The sequence below is a fragment of the Schistocerca serialis genome, chromosome 10, assembly GCF_023864345.2.
Source record: "Schistocerca serialis cubense isolate TAMUIC-IGC-003099 chromosome 10, iqSchSeri2.2, whole genome shotgun sequence".
In the NCBI taxonomy this organism is placed as follows: domain Eukaryota; kingdom Metazoa; phylum Arthropoda; class Insecta; order Orthoptera; family Acrididae; genus Schistocerca; species Schistocerca serialis.
In genome coordinates this window covers 238,033,016-238,053,872 of record NC_064647.1, presented here as the reverse complement: position 1 = coordinate 238,053,872, position 20,857 = coordinate 238,033,016, and the positions used below count along the sequence as shown (strand labels likewise).

Sequence of the window (20,857 nt, the reverse complement as noted above, 5' to 3'; positions counted from 1 at the left end):
GAAAGAAGATATAGAGCTGGGTTTAGTGTTATTTTGTGGGGAAACACATCAAGGTTTTTTTTTTTTTTTTTTTTACCTTACACTAAAAATGTTGCATGTTGCTTCCGTTGGTTATACTGCACACATTCCATCAGAAGTAAATTTCTTCCCAAACTCGCTGTAGCATTGCAGGTGTAACTTGCTCAGTGGCGGCGTAATTCTCGCTCTAAGTTCAGGTAGGGAAGCCGGCACAGGAGGTACAAACACGGTATCCTTCATGAACCCCAGGTCTGGGGAACGTGGGGGCCAAGCAGTTGGCGCTCCACGGCCAGTCCATTGACCTGGAAAGCATCACTGAGAAAATCCCGGATGTCAGCCAGGTAGTGGGGTGGTGCACCATCTTGCATGAAGTAAATATTTCGTTCTGGGTCAACCTCATCGTTCTGTGGTATCAAAAACTGTTTAACATATCCAGGTACACTATCCCACTGATGGTTCTCACACGGAAGAAAGGGGCCGTACACTTTGTTCTTTCTCAGTGCACAAGAAACGTTCAGTTTAGGGCTGTCACGAACATGCTGCAATGTTTGATGTGGATTTTCACTTCCCCAAAATCCGACAGTTATGTGTGTTAACCATTCCACTTAAGTGAAAAGTCGACTCGTCAGAAAAGATGATTTTGTCCAAGAAATGTTCATCCTCATATAATCGATTTAACACATCCACTCAGAAGTACTTGCGACCAATTTTATCAGTGTCTTTTATTGTTTGTACCATCATCAATCTGTATGATTTCAAATGCAACGGTTTCTCAACACACGCCAAACAGTCGTATGTGGGATGTGCAGTTCGCCAGATGCACACCGGGTCGATTTCGTTGGGCTGTTGATAAAACGTTGTCGCACCATGTTTCAACAAAACATTTATGCCACTCATAAATTGTAGGCCTAATAGGAGGATCTTTAGCGTACTTGGTACTGAAATTACGCTCAACTGTGTCGCCGACTTGGATTCTTCAAACCAAAACACATAGCTACCACACTCAGGACCAGTGAAGGCAGCCATCTTCAACGCAACCGCCGCTAGCGCTCCTTGTAGTGTTGGCATAAGAGCCAACACCGTGTTGCTAGAGGAGGCCGAAATGCACGCATTTAATTACACGCAGACTGGCGTGAGGTCTGGAACAATTAAAGGAGTTGAGTCTAATAAGAAAAGAACATAGTTCTTGGAATACTTAACTTTAATCCATATTTGGTGTACAGCGCTCTTGACGGTACATGTTTTATAATTTCAATGTCAATTGAATACGGCGCCTTGCTAGGTCGTAGCAAATGACGTAGCTGAAGGCTGTGCTAACTATCGTCTTGGCAAATGAGAGCGTGATTGGCAGTGAACCATTCCTATGAACGTCGGCTGTACAACTGGGGCGAGTGCCAGGACGTCTCTCTAGACCTGCCGTGTGGTGGCGCTCTGTCTGCGATCACTGACAGTGGCGACACGCGGGTCCGACGTATACTACCGGACCGCGCCCGATTTAAAGGCTACCACCTAGCAAGTGTGGTGTCTGGCGGTGACACCACATTCCTCCCCCGCAAATCGGCGTACGGTTGTGTTATAAGGCTTCCGCCCGCCGTGGGGAGGACCCCATGTTGACGTCCGGCCATTCGGTCCGAGGGGAGCTAGGAAACGCCTGAAAACCTAGTCCAGGGTGCACGCCAACATGCGGTGTATGCGCCCGTAGAGAGACAGGGGGGGCCGAAGAGTCGACCTCCATCGGGGCGGTGCACCCGACGGGCGAAGACGACATCTGGTCCGGAGCGGGCAAGAGTTCCATGTCGGAGGACAGCTGGTCACGGGAAGCGATCGGCGGCGCGTGACCCAGGGAGGCGCCCGGCGGCTGCAGCGAAGCGTCCACTGCGGGCGGCGCCGGCGGGAGGACCGGCGGCGGCGCGTCGCCATGGGGCAAAATGGAAGGCAGCGTCGGTAACACCTGGGGATGAGGCGAGCCAGTAGATGGGTCCCCAGGGCACTGACCGGACGGCACCGTCGCTGAAAGCAGACGGGGAGCGGCAGAACCCGTGCGACGACAGAGGCGCAGCTGATTGAGGTGCCGACGCACCTCACCAGAGGCCCCCTAAACCAGATACATCGCGCAGCCGAGGCAGCGAAGAATGCGCCCTGCGAGCCAACGCCGTGAACCTCGATAGTTGCGATAATAGACAACGTCGCCTGGAGCAAAAGCAGGTGGCTGCCGCTGCACAGGAACCTGATGCGGCGGATGTGGCAAAGACATCAAGGTTCGATGAGGACGACTGTGGAACAACTCAGCCGGCGAGCGACCATCTCGGGGCTGAGAGCGATACGAGGACAAAAAGAGCAACAACGCGTCCTCCCGAGAATGCGACTCTTTCAGCTTCAACATCTGTGACTTGAAAGTCTGGACCAATCGTTCAGCGGCACCGTTTGACTGAGGCGAAACCGGCGCGGATGTCAGATGTTGAATACCATTGGCCTTGCAGAATGACTGAAATTCTGCGGACATGAATTGTGGGCCAGTGTCGGAAACAATAGTCTGTGGAAGACCTTCAATACAAAAGATAGCGGATAACGCTTGGATGGTGGCAGATGACGTCGTGGAAGACATCCGGACAACAAAAGGAAAATTACTGAAAGAATCGACCACGACCAACCATCTAGCATTCCAGACTGGGCCAGCAAAATCGATGTGCAAGCGTTGCCAAGGGGAAGTGGCTTTCGGCCATGCAAAGAATTTCCGCGGTGGGGCGGATTGTTGTTCGGCACACACCATGCAAGAAGAGTACATATTCGTAATCGCAGCATCGATTCCGAACCAAGTACAGTGCTGACGAGCAAGTTGTTTCGTTCGCACTATACCCCAATGTCCTTGGTGGAGAAGCCGTAAGATAGAGGACTGTAATGAACGTGGGACCACGACCCTGGACTGATCATTATCAGAACGCAACAGCAAAACACCACGTCGTACAAAAAGTCTCTCCTTGTGAGCAAAAAATCGGCGAACCAACGGATCCTCGATCCGTGACTTTGACAAGGGCCATTGCGTAGCAACAAAACGCAGAACGGTAGCAAGGTCAGGGTACACGACTAAAATCAATCGGAAACGATTCGACCACGTCATCGGTTTCCGAGTCAATGAACATGCAAGCAAGTTCGGAAGAATCGAATGCTCTATCCTCAGCAACAGGCAAACGGGACAACGCATCGGCGTTTCCGTGCTTAGCAGTGGACCGATACAAGATATCGTAGCGGTACTGCGAGAGGAAAATAGACCAGCGAATGAATTTCTGCGCTGTACGCGGAGTACAGGCTTGTTCGGATGAAAAAGCGATGTCAAAGGTTTGTGGTCTGTGATGATGGTAAAGTGACGACCATACAAGAAATCATGAAACTTAGTAACACCAAATACGAGAGCCAAAGCTTCTTTCTCAATCTGTGAATAATTTCTTTGCGCAGACGAGAGCAATTTGGACGCAAAGGCAACAGGGCGATCCATCTTTGTGCGCAAGCACAGCACCGATCTCGAAATCCGATGCATCTACCATCAACAAAAGGTGTTTCTGGGGATCGAATGGCGTAAGGCAAGTATTTGAAAGCAACGCCGATTTCAACTGGCGAAAGGCGCGTTCGCAGTCCGTCGTCCAGACGAACGGAACACCTTTACGGCGTAAGCGATGAAGCGGAGCTGAAATGGAAGAGGCGTGGGGAACATATTTGTGGAAATAATTAATTTTTCCCAGCACACTCTGTAGCTGTTTCAAATTCTGCGGCGAAGGCAAGTCCTGTATGGCATGGAGGTGTTCTGGACTGGGATGTATGCCTTGGGCATTGATTACATGTCCCAGATAGGGTAAGTCACGAGCAAAAAACACACATTTGTCCTTCCGCAAGCGAAGACCATTTTGTCGCAAGACCTAAAATAATGTTCTGAGATTGGCTAAATGTTCTTCTTCTGTCGTTCCGGAGATCACAATATCGTCCAGATAGTTTGCTGCAGTAGAGACCAAGGCACAAACAGTTTGCAGATATTGCTGAAACAATGCAGGGGCGGATGCACACCCGAATGGCAGTCTTTTGAATCTGTACAAACCAAGATGCGTGTTAACCACCAAGACTCGCTGAGATTCGTCGTCCACTGGTATTTGCAAGTACGCATCTGCTAGGTCCAACTTCGAAAAATATTTACCCGGGCACAGTTTGTCAAAAAGATCTTCCGGGCGGGGTAAAGGATAAGTTGCAATCACTAGTTGTGGATTCACCGTTGCCTTGAAGTCCACACAAAGTCTCAGTTTTCCGGAAGTTTTTGGCAAAATTACTAAGGGTGATGCCCAGAGAGAAGCCTGCACACGTTCAATCACACCTTGTGATTCCAAATCGTGTAATGTTCGTGCGACCTCATCACGCAATGCGTGGGGAACAGTGCGCGCTTGGAAAAATTTCGGTTGCGCATTTACTTTCAGTTCCAAATGTGCTTTATAGTTCTTAGCGCAACCAAGGCCCGGTGCAAAAATGTCTGCAAACTCTTCACATAGTCGAGAAACACTGTCTGAAGGCACAGTCTGTTTCACTGATAGGACCTGATTGACTATAGACAAGTTAAACAACTGAAATAAATCTAAACCAAACAAGTTCACTGCAGAAGAAGAACGAAGGACGTAAAATGACACAAGTTTTGTTTGTCCTTTGTATGTTGCAAGAAGGCTGCACTGTCCTAACACAGGGATAGCTTGACCTGAATAACTAGTTAACTTAACATTTGTGGCACGCAACGGAGGTGTGCCCAGCTGTTTGTACGTGTGTTTATTGATTAGTGAAACTGCAGCTCCGGTGTCGAGCTGGAATGGTATCACTTTGCCATGAATGTCCAAGTCTACAAAAAGTTTATTGTCCTGTTGACGACAAGAGCGACTGTCTCGTGCAACGTGAACTGACACTGGTACAGAATCACTTGCGACTTGACGGGATTTCCGGCGATGTCGACACACACTATTTGTGGGACGAACACAGTCACTGTTAGAGAAAGTGGCACTGGGCGGAGTGGAATGAACTACCTGAATGTCCATGGGCGAAGGTTCACGAGCCTGAGTATTCTTGGTTCGCTTCCGATTCCGGCGCGAAGCAAAGGGCCTGGAATGGTTGTGAGTGTCCGATCTGAGCTTTTTCTGGCAAACATTTTGAACATGTCCTTTTTTATTACAGAAAAAGCAAATAGCTTGGCGTGATGGGCAATTCTCACGCGAATGTCTACTAGCACACCGCGGGCATGATTTTAGCACTGCATTTGCTTGCTTGCGCGGCACACCTGGCTGAAAGCTTGGCGGCAGCTGCGCGGACGGGCGCGAGGGCTGTTGACGGGTGGGTGCAGCGCGCCTGGTGGGCCGGTTAACGTGACACACGGCTGGCGAAGTTGCAAATGATTCCTGAGCAAAGTCAAGTGTGTCTTGCCTATCCAATATGTCTATCACTTGTTGAAGGGAGGGATTGACTAGTTTCAAAATCTGTTCCCTTATACGAACATCAGAAACGTTCTGTGCAATTGCATCACGCACCATAGTATCTGAATAAGGGAGTCCACATTCACACTCAAAAGCACAATCCCTACTAAGGCCTTGCAAAGTTGCAACCCAATCCCTATTAGTTTGAGCGGCCGTACGTTTGGTACGAAAGAAAGTATACCTATTGGCAACTACATTGACTGATTCCTTGAAATATGCATCTAATGCAGACAAAATTTCGTCGTAGGACAGAGTTGCTACGTCGCATCGGGGAAATAATTTCACTATCACTCGGTACGTGGATACGCCTACGGCGGAAAGAAGAAATGGCTGCCGCTCATTACCTTGAATTCTGTAGGCGGCGAGATGGAATCCAAATTGGCGTGACCACTCCTTCCAGCTTTCCAGTGCCGCATCAAAAGGACGAAAAGGTGGTGCAACTGCATGTTGTGGCTGCGGTAGCGGTGGAGCGGCGGCTGCCGCATCATTTTGCATCGCACGTTGACCCTGGACGAGCTGTCCAAGAGCATCCAATAACGCCTGCGTCTGCTGATTCTGCAAGCGATAAAATTCGGACAGTACATCTGGAAATTGTGGCGAAGCCATGACACAAGTAAATTAAGGCAAGATCAATTGGTACAAACGCGATTTAGCTCGTCGCCAATGTAGTGTTGGCATAAGAGCCAACACCGTGTTGCTAGAGGAGGCCGAAATGCACGCGTTTAATTACACGCAGACTGGCGTGAGGTCTGGAACAATTAAAGGAGTTGAGTCTAATAAGAAAAGAACATAGTTCTTGGAATACTTAAGCTTAATCTATATTTGGTGTACAGCGCTCTTGACGGTACATGTTTTATAATTTCAATATTAATTGAATACGGCGCGTTGCTAGGTCGTAGCAAATGATGTAGCTGAAGGCTATGCTAACTATCGTCTCGGCAAATGAGAGCGTGATTGTCAGTGAACCATTCCTATGAACGTCGGCTGTACAACTGGGGCGAGTGCTAGGACGTCTCTCTAGACCTGCCGTGTGGCGGCGCTCGGTCTGCTATCACTGACAGTGGCGACACGCGGGTCCGACGTATACTACCGGACCGCGACCGATTTAAAGGCTACCACCTAGCAAGTGTGGTGTCTGGAGGTGACACCACACTCCTTACGGTGCGATTCGGCACTAGCGAACTACGCGAAACAAAACTTGATGGATTTCCCTACAAATTGACACTACAATCTCCTCTGTAGGTACTATGAATAAATTTATATGAATTTTCAAAGCTGCAAAGTCCTTCTCGAAACTCCCTATAGTGCCTGTGTTATTCAGAAATACGATACAGTGTTCTTTCAGACGTACATACAAGTCGGAAGGAACTCGCACTGCGTCGACTACAGCCGTTATGAAATACATTAAATGTTTTAGCAATTGCGAACATTGACATCCGCTAGCTGTCTAATGGAATGACGACAGTGAAAATTTGTGCCAGACTGGGACAGGAACCCGGATTTCCTGCTTATCTGGAGCCGTTAGGCTGTCCGAGCACGACTCACGGCCAGATCCAAACTTCCGTATATTTGCAACCTGCACTCGTACATTGTTAGGGGCACATTTTAATTGGAAGTCGCGTGTCCGATGTCTGCAGATAAATACGATATGCATGCATCTAGGTATCCCAAAGGAACGCTGAATAACACAGGTACTGCAATATCACATGTATCTGCCGACACCGGGCAAGTGACTTTGAATTAAAATGTCTCCTCTGTGTGGAAATATATATACGAATGTACAAGCGCAGGTTGTAGACACACGGTTGATGACATATGGAGTTTGGGTCTGGGCTCGGATAGCCCAGTGGTAAGGCGACCACCCATGGTAAATGGGAAATCTGGGTTCGAGTCCTGGCCCGGCACAATTTCCCGTGCCGTCATTCCATTATACGGCTGATGGTTTTCAATATTCGCAACTGTGAATACATTTAACAATTTCTGGATGGTGTCAAGAGGGAGGCGATCTGTGTGAGCCCAGGCGTTATTTAGCAGCACCAACACATTCAGTGACAAAGAAACGTCGTCGTTTGGTGCGAATTGCCGGTATTGCTGGTTTAAGTTAGTTGGACAGCAGTGCGCAGTAATAGTCTTTGTTGATGGTTTTCCCCTACTCCATGTTATCTTCCAGCGTAGGCCCTTCTGCATCCCATAATACCGTTAGCGCCACCTTTCCCGCCGATGCCGCAGACTTGAATGTTTTCTTCACTGTTCATTCGAGTTGCTTCCACTCTGTCGTTTTGGTTCTGGCTCACAGTGATGCGCCCAAGTTTCAACACAGGTCACTGTTCTTTCCATAAATCATTCGCCTCCCCTGTTGTAACGGTCGAGTAAGCGTTGGCGGGTCACAAGGCGTTGGAGTTTTGTGTTCTCCTGTGAGCTGTCGTGGCACCCATCGTGAACAAACCTTACGGAAGCAAAGTTCGCCGTGGTTGGTGGTATAGGCAGAACCACGACTGATGTTCAACGCAGACGCTACGCCATCGATAGTTCAAAAATGGTTCAAATGGCTCTGAGCACTATGCGACTTAACTTCTGAGGTCATCAGTCCCCTAGAACTTAGAACCAATTAAACCTAACTAACCTAATGACATCACACACATCCATGCCCGAGGCAGGATTCGAACCTGCGACCGTAGCGATCTCGCGGTTCCAGACCGTAGCGGCTAGAACCGCTCGGCCACTCCGGCCGGCGCCATCGATAGTAACCGAACGTTGGTCAAAATCATCAGTTGAGCTTGCTGCATTTTGTCGGCCGTTGTGAGCGTTCACGGGCGCACTGCTTCCTGTTTGTGCGTCACATTGGTCCGGCCACTTTTGAACTGCTCGATGCACTCGCAAACACTTGACCGCGGCAATGTACTGTTCCCATACTGCGCAAACAGTCTACTAAGAATTTCAACTCCTTTCACTGCTCCTGACCAAAGAAATCATATTGCTGCCCTTTGTTCTTCCTTCGCGCAAACAGTTACCGAAGCGGACCTGTTAACGCTGCCACTACCCGGTACACTTGTGTTGCGATGGTCAGGTGAGCGCCCTGCGCTGCAGTAGCACCAACTACACTGAAGAGCCAAAGTGCCGCAACAGGACGTGGTGTAGACTCGACTAATGTCTGAAGCAGTGCTGGGGGAAACTGACACCGTGAATCCTGAAATGCACAATGGACATGAATGGGTGCAGTTGATCATACAGAATGCTTACGTACACGTCACTTGTCACAGTCGTATCTAGACGTATCAGGGGTCCCATATCACTCCAACTGCACACGCGCCACACCATTACAGAGCCTCCACCAGCTTGAACAGTCCACTGCTGACATGCAGGGTCCATGAATTCGTGAGCTTGTCTCCATACCCGTACACGTCCATCCGCTCGATGTAATTTGAAACGAGACTCGTCCGACCAGGCAACATGTTTCCAGTCATCAACAGTCCAATGTCAGCGGGCCTAGGCGAGGCGTAAATTTTGTGGTGCAGTCATCAAGTGTACACGAGTGGGCCTTCGGCTGCGAAAGCCCATATCTATGATGTTTCGTTGAATGGTTTGCACACCTGCCCTTGTTGATGGCACAGCACTTAAATCTGCAGCAGTTTGCGGAAGGGTTGCACTTGGGTCACGCTGAACGACTCTCTTCAGTCGTCGTTGGTCCCGTTCTTGCAGGATGTTTTTCCGGCCGCAGCGATGTCGGAGATTTGATATTTTACGGGATTCCTTATATTCACGGTGCACTCGTGAAATGTTGATACGGGAAAATCCCCACTTTATCGCTACCTCGGAGATGCTGTGCCCCATCGCTCGTGCGCCGACTATTACACCACGTTCAAACTCACTTAGATCTTGATAACCTGCTATTGTAGCAGTAGTAGCCGATCTAACACCTGTGCCAGACACTTGATGTCTTATATACTGGGTGATCAAAAAGTCAGTATAAATTTGAAAACTTAATAAACCACGGAATAATGTAGATAGAGAGGTAAAAAATGACACTCATGCTTGGAATGACATGGGGTTTTATTAGAACAAAAAAAAAAAACAGAGTTCCCAAAATGTCCGGCAGATGGCACTGGACAGCAAAACGGCTACCGTGACGGGTGAGAGGTACGCCAATATGTTACAGAACCGCATAATCCCCAGCCTGGCTAATAAACACCTGCTGGAACGTACGATGTTTATGCAGGATGGCGCTCCACCGCATATTGCCAGACGCGTGAAAGATCTCTTGCGCGCGTCGTTTGGTGATGATCGTGTGCTCAGCCGCCACTTTCGTCGTGCTTGGCCTCCCAGGTCCCCAGACCTCAGTCCCTGCGATTATTGGCTTTGGGGTTACCTGAAGTCGCAAGTGTATCGTGATCGACCGACATCTCTAGGGATGCTGAAAGACAACATCCGACGCCAGTGCCTCACCATAACTCCGGACATGCTTTACAGTGCTGTTCACAACATTATTCCTCGACTACAGCTATCGCTGAGGAATGATGGTGGACATATTGAGCATTTCCTGTAAAGAACATCATTTGTCTTACTTTGTTATGCAAATTATTGCTATTCTGATCAGATGAAGCGCAATCTGTCGGACATTTTTTGAACTTTTGTATTTTTTTGGTTCTAATAAAACCCCATGTCATTCCAAGCATGTGTGTCAATTTGTACCTCTGTATCTACATTATTCCGTGATTTATTCAGTTTTCAAATTTATACTGACTTTTTCATCACCCGGTAGATGTTGCCGACCGCAGCGCCGTATTGTGCCTGTTCACGTATCTATGTGTTTGAATACGCATGCTTATACTAATTTCTTTGGCACACATTCGCGAAATGCAGCTCAGCAGCTGCAGAAGAGTTTTTTTTAAAGGCAGTCGGGATAATTTTTGGTTTGCCCTCGTAGAAAACTTCCTCACACTTGCACACACAATTTACTGTAGACGCAGATGCGTCAGGGTGGTTGTAGTTTAATCCGACCCAAAACATGAGTTTATTAAAACACTGCCAAAAAAAACCAATACAAAGTAAGTACATTTAATTATAAAAATATAATTTACAAAAAAAAATGCTACATAGAGTTACACAAAGTAAAAAGAAGCAACATATTTACTGAATTAATTACTGAGGTAATTTGATATTGTGTTTCAAGTTTTTTTTTAATTTTTTGCACTATAAGAAACACAGTTAAATAAACTTTCACATTTCCAGAAAAAAACTTTATTTTTGTAGTTTCGTGATTACTGTAAAGTGCAATTTAGCCCTTTTGGAAGGGTGCAGAAATTTATTGATCTCCTGTAATTTCTTATCTCTTTACTGACCTAAATTATTGGAAAAGATTCTCTCAGTGGGTGCAGTGCTGGCAGGGCAAGAAATTAGGCTTTTCCCAAAAGTACTGAATCCTGTTGGCAAGTTTCCTGGTTTTTGCTGTTTTCAGTTCCATCAATTGTTTGGATGAAACTGTGTCACAGTTGCATCAGAAAATATAGTAGCAGTAAAAGAATCAGAACTAACAGCTATCGTAAAAGACGTAAAACTTACATTCCTCTCTGGATCAATTTCTGTGAGCCAGTTTTCTGCACTTCGTTCTTGTTCAACAGTTAATCCTCTCCCTCTGAATCTTGAATGTTAGCACGGTAGTGAAAGTGTTCTAGTGCTCGTGCTTCCGATTTCTATTACGTTCTTACGAGGTTCCGTATGGTGACTTTCTAGGTGATCGATGCATGAATCGACAGCTTGTGCATCATTTGTTCTTGCCTGCCTGAAGAAGGTTCAGGACTCTACAAACCTTTGACCATATCATTTTATTTACATTAACAGTGCAAACAGCAGAAATCTTTTTCTGAAAATTATCTTTACACATTTCAATTGACTTTTTAAGAGACTCTGAACAGTATTTAAACTGTCTTTTGTTTTGATTCACAATCTGTTGCGTTTAATAGAAGTGCTTGTTGTCCTATATGGGCACTGATTACTATAATTCTGTCCTTCTTTATATTAGACTGCCCATCTTGTATATGCTCTTCTAACTGAAGTTTTATCTTTTCAACCACCTCATCTCTAAGTTCATCAAGCAACATCCCGCTTAATTTGAAGCGATCATGACCGACATAACCAGGTGCCTGTTTAACTAACCAGTTTTTTCCACTAATGTAGTTGCAAGAATAAGATTAAATTTGTACTATTTGTCAGTATGAAAAAATCCCAAAAACCTAATAAAATCCATAAAAGATATTCGTGTTTTCCTTAATCCTGGATGGCGTACACTGATCCCGTCCTGGAGGGTGAATGGGAGACTAATGAGCCTAGATATTGTGTCTCCTCAAACCCAAAATCAGCAGCAGCAGCAACAGCATGAAAAATCTCATTGTTAGTATAAGAAACCCGTAATTTCTTTCCCTTATATAAAAGATCATCGGTGGTCCGTAATGAAACATGCAGTTTGGTTTGATTTCTGTATCTACAAACAGTCCATTCCATTACAGTAGTGGTAACGATTTACATCCATGAAGACTTGTTGAGAATGACAGTATCGTGAGATTATTGAAAATTAGTGATTCAGCTAAAGAAATGGGAGAACAAAGAACTTTCATTTCAGATGGACAGTACCAAACGCCCTTACTGTTAGTGGCACTGCAAGAAACAGGAAGAGTAGTTGCTATTCTAAATAGTCTGTCGCCCTTACGTGTGATACTTACATATTAATTCTTTGTGGTAGTGATAAGTAAGGGAAGTTCGCAACGGATAATTGCGAAGTGCTTTGAAAACTTATACAGGATGTTACAAAAAGGTACGGCCAATGTTTCAGGAAACATTCCTCACACACAAAGAAAGAAAATATGTTATGTGGACATGTGTCCGGAAACGCTTACTTTCCATGTTAGAGCTCATTTTATTACTTCAAATCACATTAATCATGGAATGGAAACACACAGCAACAGAACGTACCAGCGTGACTTCAAACACTTTGTTACAAAAAAAAAACCCTCCGTCGCATGGAATCCCTGATGCGCTGATGCAGCCCTGGAGAATGGCGTATTGTATCACAGCCGTCCACAATACGAGCACGAAGAGTCTCTACATTTGGTATCGGGGTTGCGTAGACAAGAGCTTTCAAATGCCCCCATAAATGAAAGTCAAGAGGGTTAAGGTCAGGAGAGCGTGGAGGCCATGGAATTGGTCCACCTCTACCAATCCATCGGTCACCGAATCTGTTGTTGAGAAGCGTATGAACACTTCGACTGAAATGTGCAGGAGCTCCATCGTGCATGAACCACATGTTGTGTCGTACTTGTAAAGGCACATGTTCTAGCAGCACAGGTAGAGTATCCCGCATGAAATCATGATAACGTGCTCCATTGAGCGTAGGTGGAAGAACATGGGGCCCAATCGAGACATCACCAACAATGCCTGCCCAAACGTTCACAGAAAATCTGTGTTGATGACGTGATTGCACAATTGCGTGCGGATTCTCGTCAGCCCACACATGTTGATTGTGAAACTTTACAATTTGATCACGTTGGAATGAAGCCTCATCCGTAAAGAGATCATTTGCACTGAAATGAGGATTGACACATTGTCGGATGAACCATTCGCAGAAGTGTACCCGTGGAGGCCAATCAGCTGCTGATAGTGACTGCACCCGCTGTACATGGTACGGAATCAACTGGTTCTCCCGTAGCACTCTCCATACAGTGACGTGTCAACGTTACCTTGTACAGCAGCAACTTCTCTGACGCTGACATTAGGGTTATCGTCAACTGCACGAAGAATTGCCTCGTCCATTGCAGGTGTCCTCGTCGTTCTAGTTCTTCCCCAGTTGCAAGTCATAGGCTGGAATGTTCCGTGCTCCCTAAGACGCCGATCAATTGCTTCGAACGTCTTCCTGTAGGGACACCTTCGTTCTGGAAATATGTCTCGATACAATCGTACCGCGCCACGGCTATTGCCCCGTGCTAATCCATACATCAAATGGGCATCTGCTAACTCCGCATTTGTAAACATTGCACTGACTGCAGAACCACGTTCGTGATGAACACTAACCTGTTGATGCTACGTACTGATGTGCTTGATGCTAGTACTGTAGAGCAATGAGTCGCATGTCAACACAAGCACCGAAGTCAACATTACCTTCCTTCAATTGGGCCAACTAGAGGTGAATCGAGGAAGCAAAGTACATACTGACGAAACTAAAATGAGCTCTAACATGGAAATTAAGCGTTTCCGGACACATGTCCACATAACATCTTTTCTTTATTTGTGTGTGAGGAATGTTTCCTGAAAGTTTGGCTGTACCTTTGTGTAACACTCTGTATTGCAGTACAAATATTTACAAATCGCACTCTGTATTACCGTTAGTATTTTGAGGTGTAAGTTACGTTGGACACTGTTGTCTGGTAAATATAATGTTACCTAAAATTTATGTGTACATGGTATACTCAATAGATGTACAACAGAATGTTTCTTTTGTTGCAGGACCCAAATGATGGACCACATTTGGAGCAGCAAGAAACGTGGGTGGAGGCACTGCCTGTGTCACCACACGCGACACCACCCAAGTCTCAACCCCCGAACAAGGAAGTGCAGCTGTATTCACCAAAGCAGTTACGACCACATTCAACGAAACCGTCGGAATCACACTTACCAAACCATTCACACGCGCAGTCGGCGAGGCATCCGTACGTGCAGACTCCGAGGCAATCGTTCCCACTGTCTCCGAGACTGGCACAGCCGCAGTCTCCGAGAGAGATGCACCCGCCGTCTCCGAGGCAGGTGCACCCGCAGTCTCCGAGACAGTCGTGTACACAGTCTCTGAGGCAGCCAGTTCTGCAGCCTCTGGAGGAGTCGCACCCGCAGTCTCTGAGCCAGTCGTACCCCCAGTCTCCCAGCCAGTCATACCCCCAGTCTCCGAGCCAGTCGCACCCCCAGTCTCCGAAGCAGGCACTGCCGCAACCTCCGAGCCACTCGCAGCCGCAGTCTCCGAGGCACACACACGCGGAATCTCCGAACCAGTCGCACATGCAGTCTCCGAGGCACTCGTACGTGCAGTTTCCGAACCAGTCGCGCCCACACTCACCGAGCCAGTCGCACCCGGCGTCTCCCAGACACTCGCAAGCGCAGACTCTGAGCCAGTCACACTCACCGAGCCAGTCGCACACGGCATCTCCCAGACACTCGCAAGCGCAGACTCTGAGCCAGTCACACAGGCAGTCGCACCCCACATCTCCGAGCCAGTCGCAGTCACAGTCTCCGAGGCAGTCACACCCGCGCACGCTGTGGTACTCTCAGTCACAGAGGGCTGCGCACCAGCATTCGCCGAAGGAACCGCACCGACCGCTGCTGAGGCAGCCCCAGTTCACGCCCCAGAAGCAGTCCCAGGAGCCGAAGGAAACGCGGTCTCCTAAGGAGCTGTGGCCAGACCGGCCGAAGCAGCCGCAGTTCCAGTTGCAAAAGCAGCTAGTAGTGCACGTGGAAAAACTACCGGGGGAGTCGCCGAAATGCGAGCAGCAAGAGCGACAGCATTCACCGTCCCCGAAGCAGCAGCAAAATTCTTTGCAAAAGGAACTGTATGTCCAGCTAGAGAAGCTGGCGGGTGAGCCGCAGGAGGAGGTCAAACATCAGACGTCGCTATCCCCGAAGCAAGCACAGTTTCCACTGCATAAGCAGCTGCACGTCCAGCTCGAGAAGCTCACCGAAGATGCTGACCAGCAGGAGCCAGTGCAGCATCAGTCGTCACCTGCGAAGCAACAGGACGGTCTTCTGCTTAACCAGCTGCACATAAAGCTCGAAAAGCTGCCCGAGGATTCTTGGAAATTGGAACAGCAGCACCAGCAGCAACAGTCGTCGTCACCGAACCATCCGGGGCTTCTGAAACCTAAGGAGCCCCACATACAACTGGAAACGCTGCCACTGGGCACAGAGAATTGCGAGGTAAAGCAACAGGAACCGCCGCTCTCGAATCGGCTCCCGTCTCTGTCACACTGTCGACTGCAAGATCAGCTCGCAACGCAGGTGGAAGAGAAGCAGCTGCAACTGCTTCCACCCGGTTCTCGCTATACCATCCCAGCTCCCGAACCGGTGGCGACGCGACAGCGAGTGTACCTACAGCAGCTCGTGGATACACAGCAGAAGTGGGGCTCTCCTGTCTTCCAGCCACGCGTGGTGCTGGAGAGGCTGAGTCCGAAGCGGCTGGCCAGCACACTCCAAGCCCGCGTCGTGCTTCGCCCCCTCAGCAGCGAGGTCCTCAAGAAGTACGGCATCCAGCAGACACTGCATCGGAAGCTGGAGCAAGTAAGTGATTTTAAAATGCTTCGCGTATGTGTTGTTGCTGTGTTGTGGACATCTGTTGGAAGACTCTACATCTCTGCATCACTACTGCAACGTGCATCCACTTGAACCTGCGTGCTGTAGTCCAGCCTTGGTCATCCTCTACTAGTTTTGCTCCCATTCTTCCCTCTCTTACCAAAGTCACGATTCCTTGATGGTTCAGCCGGCCGGGTGGCCGAGCGGTTCGTGGCGCTTCAGTCTGGAACCGCGCTACCGCTACAGTCGCAGGTTCGAATCCTGCCTCGGGCATGGATGTGTGTGATGTCCTTAGGTTTAACTAGTTGTAAGTTCTAGGCGACTGATGACCTCAGCTGTTAAGTCCCACAGTGCTCAGAGCCATTTGAACCTTGATGGTTCAGCATACATCATATAAACCGACCATTTCTTTTTGTCAAGTTGTCACATAAATTTCTTTTCTCGTCAGTTTTATTCAGTACCTCTTCATTAATTATCCCAGTTAATCTTCAGTATTTTTATCTATTTTAGAATTCATAATGCTAAGTTGTAGTCATCAGTCCAAACTGATTTGACACAGCTCTGTATGTCTCGCCCACCTTGAGCAAGTCTTCCCATATCTGCATAAATATTACACCCTAATTCTGTATGAACCTCTTTATTGTATTTAAAGATTAGCCTCCCTCTTCAATTTTTACCGCCTCTTCTTCTCCTCCACACTTCCCAATCATTACAAAATTAGGTATTACTTGAAGCTGTAAGATCTGTCAAATCTGCGTACCTCATCTGCTACTGCTAAAACAAAATGGCTCTGAGCACTATGGGACTTAACTGTTAAGGTCATCAGTCCCCTAGAACTTAGAACTACTTAAACCTAACTAACCTAAGGACATCACACACATCCATGCCCGAGGCAGGATTCGAACCTGCGACCGTAGCGATAGCGCCGTTCCAGACTGTAGCGCCTAGAACCGATCGGCCACCCCGGCCGGCTGCTACTACACAATACGTTTCAAAAGCTTCCATTCTCTTCTTGTCTGTGCTTTCGGGCAAATTTTTCTGACCACTCCCATTCTGCATTTTATATTCTTATCACTCCTGTCATTCCCGGTTTTTTGCTGTCAAATTTCAGATCTCTTCCACTGCTGTAATGTCTCATTTCCTAATCTGATATCCTCATCACCACCTGACTTAATTGGACTTCTGTCCTTATCCTTTTTACTTTTGTTGATATCCTTTCAATTTCACTGATTTCCCAAGTCCGATATCATGTCTAACAAAGTTACAATGTCACTGGCGATCCTCAAATTTTTTGTTGTTGCTCTAGCTGAATGTTAATTCCCTTTTCAAAATTCTCCTTTCTTTCCACTATTGCTTGTTGTATTGCAGATAGAATAGCATCAGGGTGGAGGGGGTGGGGGAGAGGTAGGTTGCAACCCTCTGTCACTGTCTTTTGGATTTAAGAGTGAGCTCTCGTCCCGCCAAGGTAAACAACCGAATAATTAAGTAAATAAACGTATAAATATGTACCTGGGTGGCCAGTTTTCACGTCGGTTGGAGGCAAGGGCATGCGATCCACAGTGGGATCACAACAGTATGTTTGGTAAAGCAATGTTATATTCCAAAGGACTTTTGGATTGATGAAAGCTTCACATTTATACACACCTAGTCCACTGATGGCAGCCGGTAGGGAGTAAATCCTCTGGGGAAATTTATGTAACATCGTAAAATTGACAGAATTAGGGTCATCAACGAATACAATTGCACGTAGAGTCTTGAAAATAGATGTATGCAGCCTCCGACATGACTGCATGTCACTGATAAAGTCGAATATCACATTGAAGTCAACGTGGATAATGCTTATGGCAAAGAAAGAATGAAGTGGTTAACAAAGAGACAAGTGTCCCTTGTACTACGGACCTTGAATTCGGAGGAGTCAACCGACATGAACGAATCTTCGAATCAGTTGTATGTAATGATGTAGTGGAATTTATTCGACGGAACTGGGAGTGTAGAAAGTTATTTGAAGGAAAGAAATTTGATGGCATATTACGGAAGGAGAAGAAGGAATTGCGATATTGCAGTGGCTGTGTTGTTCGAACGCACGATGCCATGTTGTTTCGGACGTGGATGTCCGAAAGAACAGGCACTGTGGCGACTACAGCCATTATGAAATTATTAAATGTATTTGCTGTTGCGAACACGAACAACCATCAGCTGTTTATAGGAATGACGACAGTGAAAATTTTTGCCGAACCAGAAACTGAACTCGGATTTGCCGATTATCGCGAGCGGTCGCTTTACCTTTAGGCTACCCGAGCAAACTTTTCGGCCAGACCCAAACTTCCATTGATATTCAACCACGTGTCTACAATCTGCACTCGTACATCCATTATGTATATTCCCGTATAGGGGAGACATTTTACTTGAAAGTAGCTTGCCCGGTGTCGGCGGATAGTTCCGGTCATGCTTGCCTGTCGTAGTTATGAGCAGCACAAATACTGCAGTATCATACGTAAATGGAAATAAGGCTCCGTATTAGACGACAATATTGAGATCCTTGGGAGAGAGAACCGGGACCAAACTATTCTGCATGGCATATAAGGAAAAATCAGAGCGGCGAGATACCCTTAGACAATGAAAAGTGGTGATAATCCCACTTCCAAAGATGGCGGGCGCTAACAGGTATAAAAATTACCGAAATGAAGGCTGCACAGTGAAAATTTTAAATATCTGCCCCCATCTCCCCCCCCCCCCCCCCCCCAAGAAAACCAACCGGTTTCAGTCGGGGGGAGCTGGAAGACCCAGGTATTGGAGAGTGTTGACCGATTCACTTGTTAAGGAAGAATCGTGCTACATTTTCCCGAAGAGCCATATGAAAGTGTGCTGGTGCACCATCGTGCATGTACTGCTTACGCCTCCTTTCAGCATAAGAAACATCATCCAAGTAGTGGAATAGCTTGTGTTGCAGGAAAAGGAAGGTATACACAACCAGTAAGTTGGCGAGCTACGAAATGTGGCCCTATCGACAGGTCGCCAAATACGCCCGCCGAAACCTTTACGGAAAATCTCCACTGATGTACCGTCTCACAGGTAGCATGTGTGTTGTGTATGTTCGTAATACTGTCTCGGATGAAGCATGCTCCTCTGCAAATAAGATATCCACACGGAACTGTGCATCATTCCCGCGTTGTGTAAGGATCCATTAGTAGAAGATAACATAGGCTCAAAAGACAGGTGCGGACATGGACTGTACGTTCTGCAGGGGATAGGCAAGATAATGTGAACAGTGGTAGTAATGGGATGGTTGTGTTTGACGGTGAACAACGTAGATCAGGCACATGTCGCGCTGGAATGTGCGTGTTCAGTATGGACTAGGTATCAGTGCGGGTTGTTTACGAGTAGTGCGCACTTCGTATTTGCATTCAGAGGCCGAGGTCGACGTCCAATGAGAGACCTAACAGAGTTCCAAAGAGGGCGAACTGTGGGGGCCCGATAAGCTGGCGCATCAGTAACCAAGACAGCCAACTTGTTGAATGTCTCAGGGGCAACTGTTTCAACAGTCACGACAGCCTATGCAAAACATGGAAAGACGTCATCGTGTAAACGTAATAGTGGGCGCATATCAAAACTGAATGACAGAGATCGTCGCACGCTAACACGAATTATGTCAAAATAACACAAAACTACGGCGGATAAAGTGACAGTGCAGATCAGTAGCGCCCGACGCGGTGGCCGAGCGGCTCTATCCGGAACCGCGCGACTGCTACGGTCGCAGGTTCGAATCCTGCCTCGGGTATGGATGTGCGTGATGTCCTTAGGTTAGTTAGGTTTAAGTAGTTCTAAGTTCTAGGCGACTGATGACCTCAGATGTTAAGTCCCATAGTGCTCAGAGCCATTTGAACCATATTTGACTAAGCCTGATGGGCCCGCCTCACAGAATCAGTGCAAACATTACAGAAATGGCCGAGGGCCGATTATGAAAGTGCGTCTGCCTGGGTCGAAATCTAGCTAAGAAGTGAACGAGGCACACTCCAGTTCCGTCGAGCTGCACAGCCCGCTAGAGTGCAGACGACGGGCTGCCAACCTTGTGTTGGCGCGGCGTTGTAGTAGTATCTGTGGCAATGGTACTACACAAAGAAGTTGGTATAGGCATGCGTATTCACGTACAGAGGTATGTAAGCAGACTGAATACGCCGATACAGGGTGAGTCACCTAACGTTACCGCTGGATATATTTCGTAAACCACATCAAATACTGACGAACCGATTCCACAGACCGAACGTGAGGAGAGGGGCTAGTGTAATTGTTTAACACAAACCATACAAAAATGCACGGAAGCATGTTTTTAACACAAACCTACGTTTTTTAAAATGGAACCCCGTTAGTTTTGTTAGCACATCTGAACACACAAACAAATACGTAATCAATGCCGTTTGTTGCATTGTAAAATGTTAATTACATCCGCAGATATTGTAACCTAAAGTTGACGCTTGAGTACCACTCCTCCGCTGTTCGATCGTGTGTATCGGAGAGCACCGAATTACGTAGGGATCCAAAGGGAACGGTGATGGACCTTAGGTACAGAAGAGACTGGAACAGCACATTACGTCCACATGCTAACACCTTTTTATTGGTCTTTTTCACTGACGCACTTGTACATTACCATGAGGGGTGAGGTACACGTACACACGTGGTTTACGTTTTCAATTACGGAGTGGAATAGAATGTGTCCCGACATGTCAGGCCAATAGATGTTCAATGTGGTGGCCATTATTTGCTGCACGCAATGGCGTAATGAATGTCGTACACGCCGCAGTACATCTGCTGTAATGTCGCCGCAGGCTGCCACAATATGATGTTTCATATCCTCTGGGGGTTGTAGGCACATCGCGGTACACATTCTCCTTTAACGTACCCCACAGAAAGAAGTCCAGAGGTGTAAGATCAGGAGAACGGGCTGGCCAATTTATGCGTCCTCCACGTCCTATGAAACGCCCGTCGAACATCCTGTCAAGGGTGAGCCTAGTGTTAATTGCGGAATGTGC

The 20,857-nt window shown here is 47.3% G+C and overlaps 1 protein-coding gene across 3 annotated transcripts in view; it reads left to right on the top strand.

Annotated features, from left to right (window-relative positions):
• LOC126424764 (putative mediator of RNA polymerase II transcription subunit 12) overlaps positions 1 to 20,857 on the top strand; it is a 454,189-nt gene that overhangs the window by 213,573 nt on the left and 219,759 nt on the right. For all 3 annotated transcript variants that reach the window (XM_050087514.1, XM_050087513.1, XM_050087515.1), the window contains one exon: positions 14,004 to 15,818. In XM_050087514.1, coding sequence (XP_049943471.1) covers positions 14,004 to 15,818 — 1,815 coding nt within the window. The remainder of the gene's footprint in view (positions 1 to 14,003; positions 15,819 to 20,857) is intronic.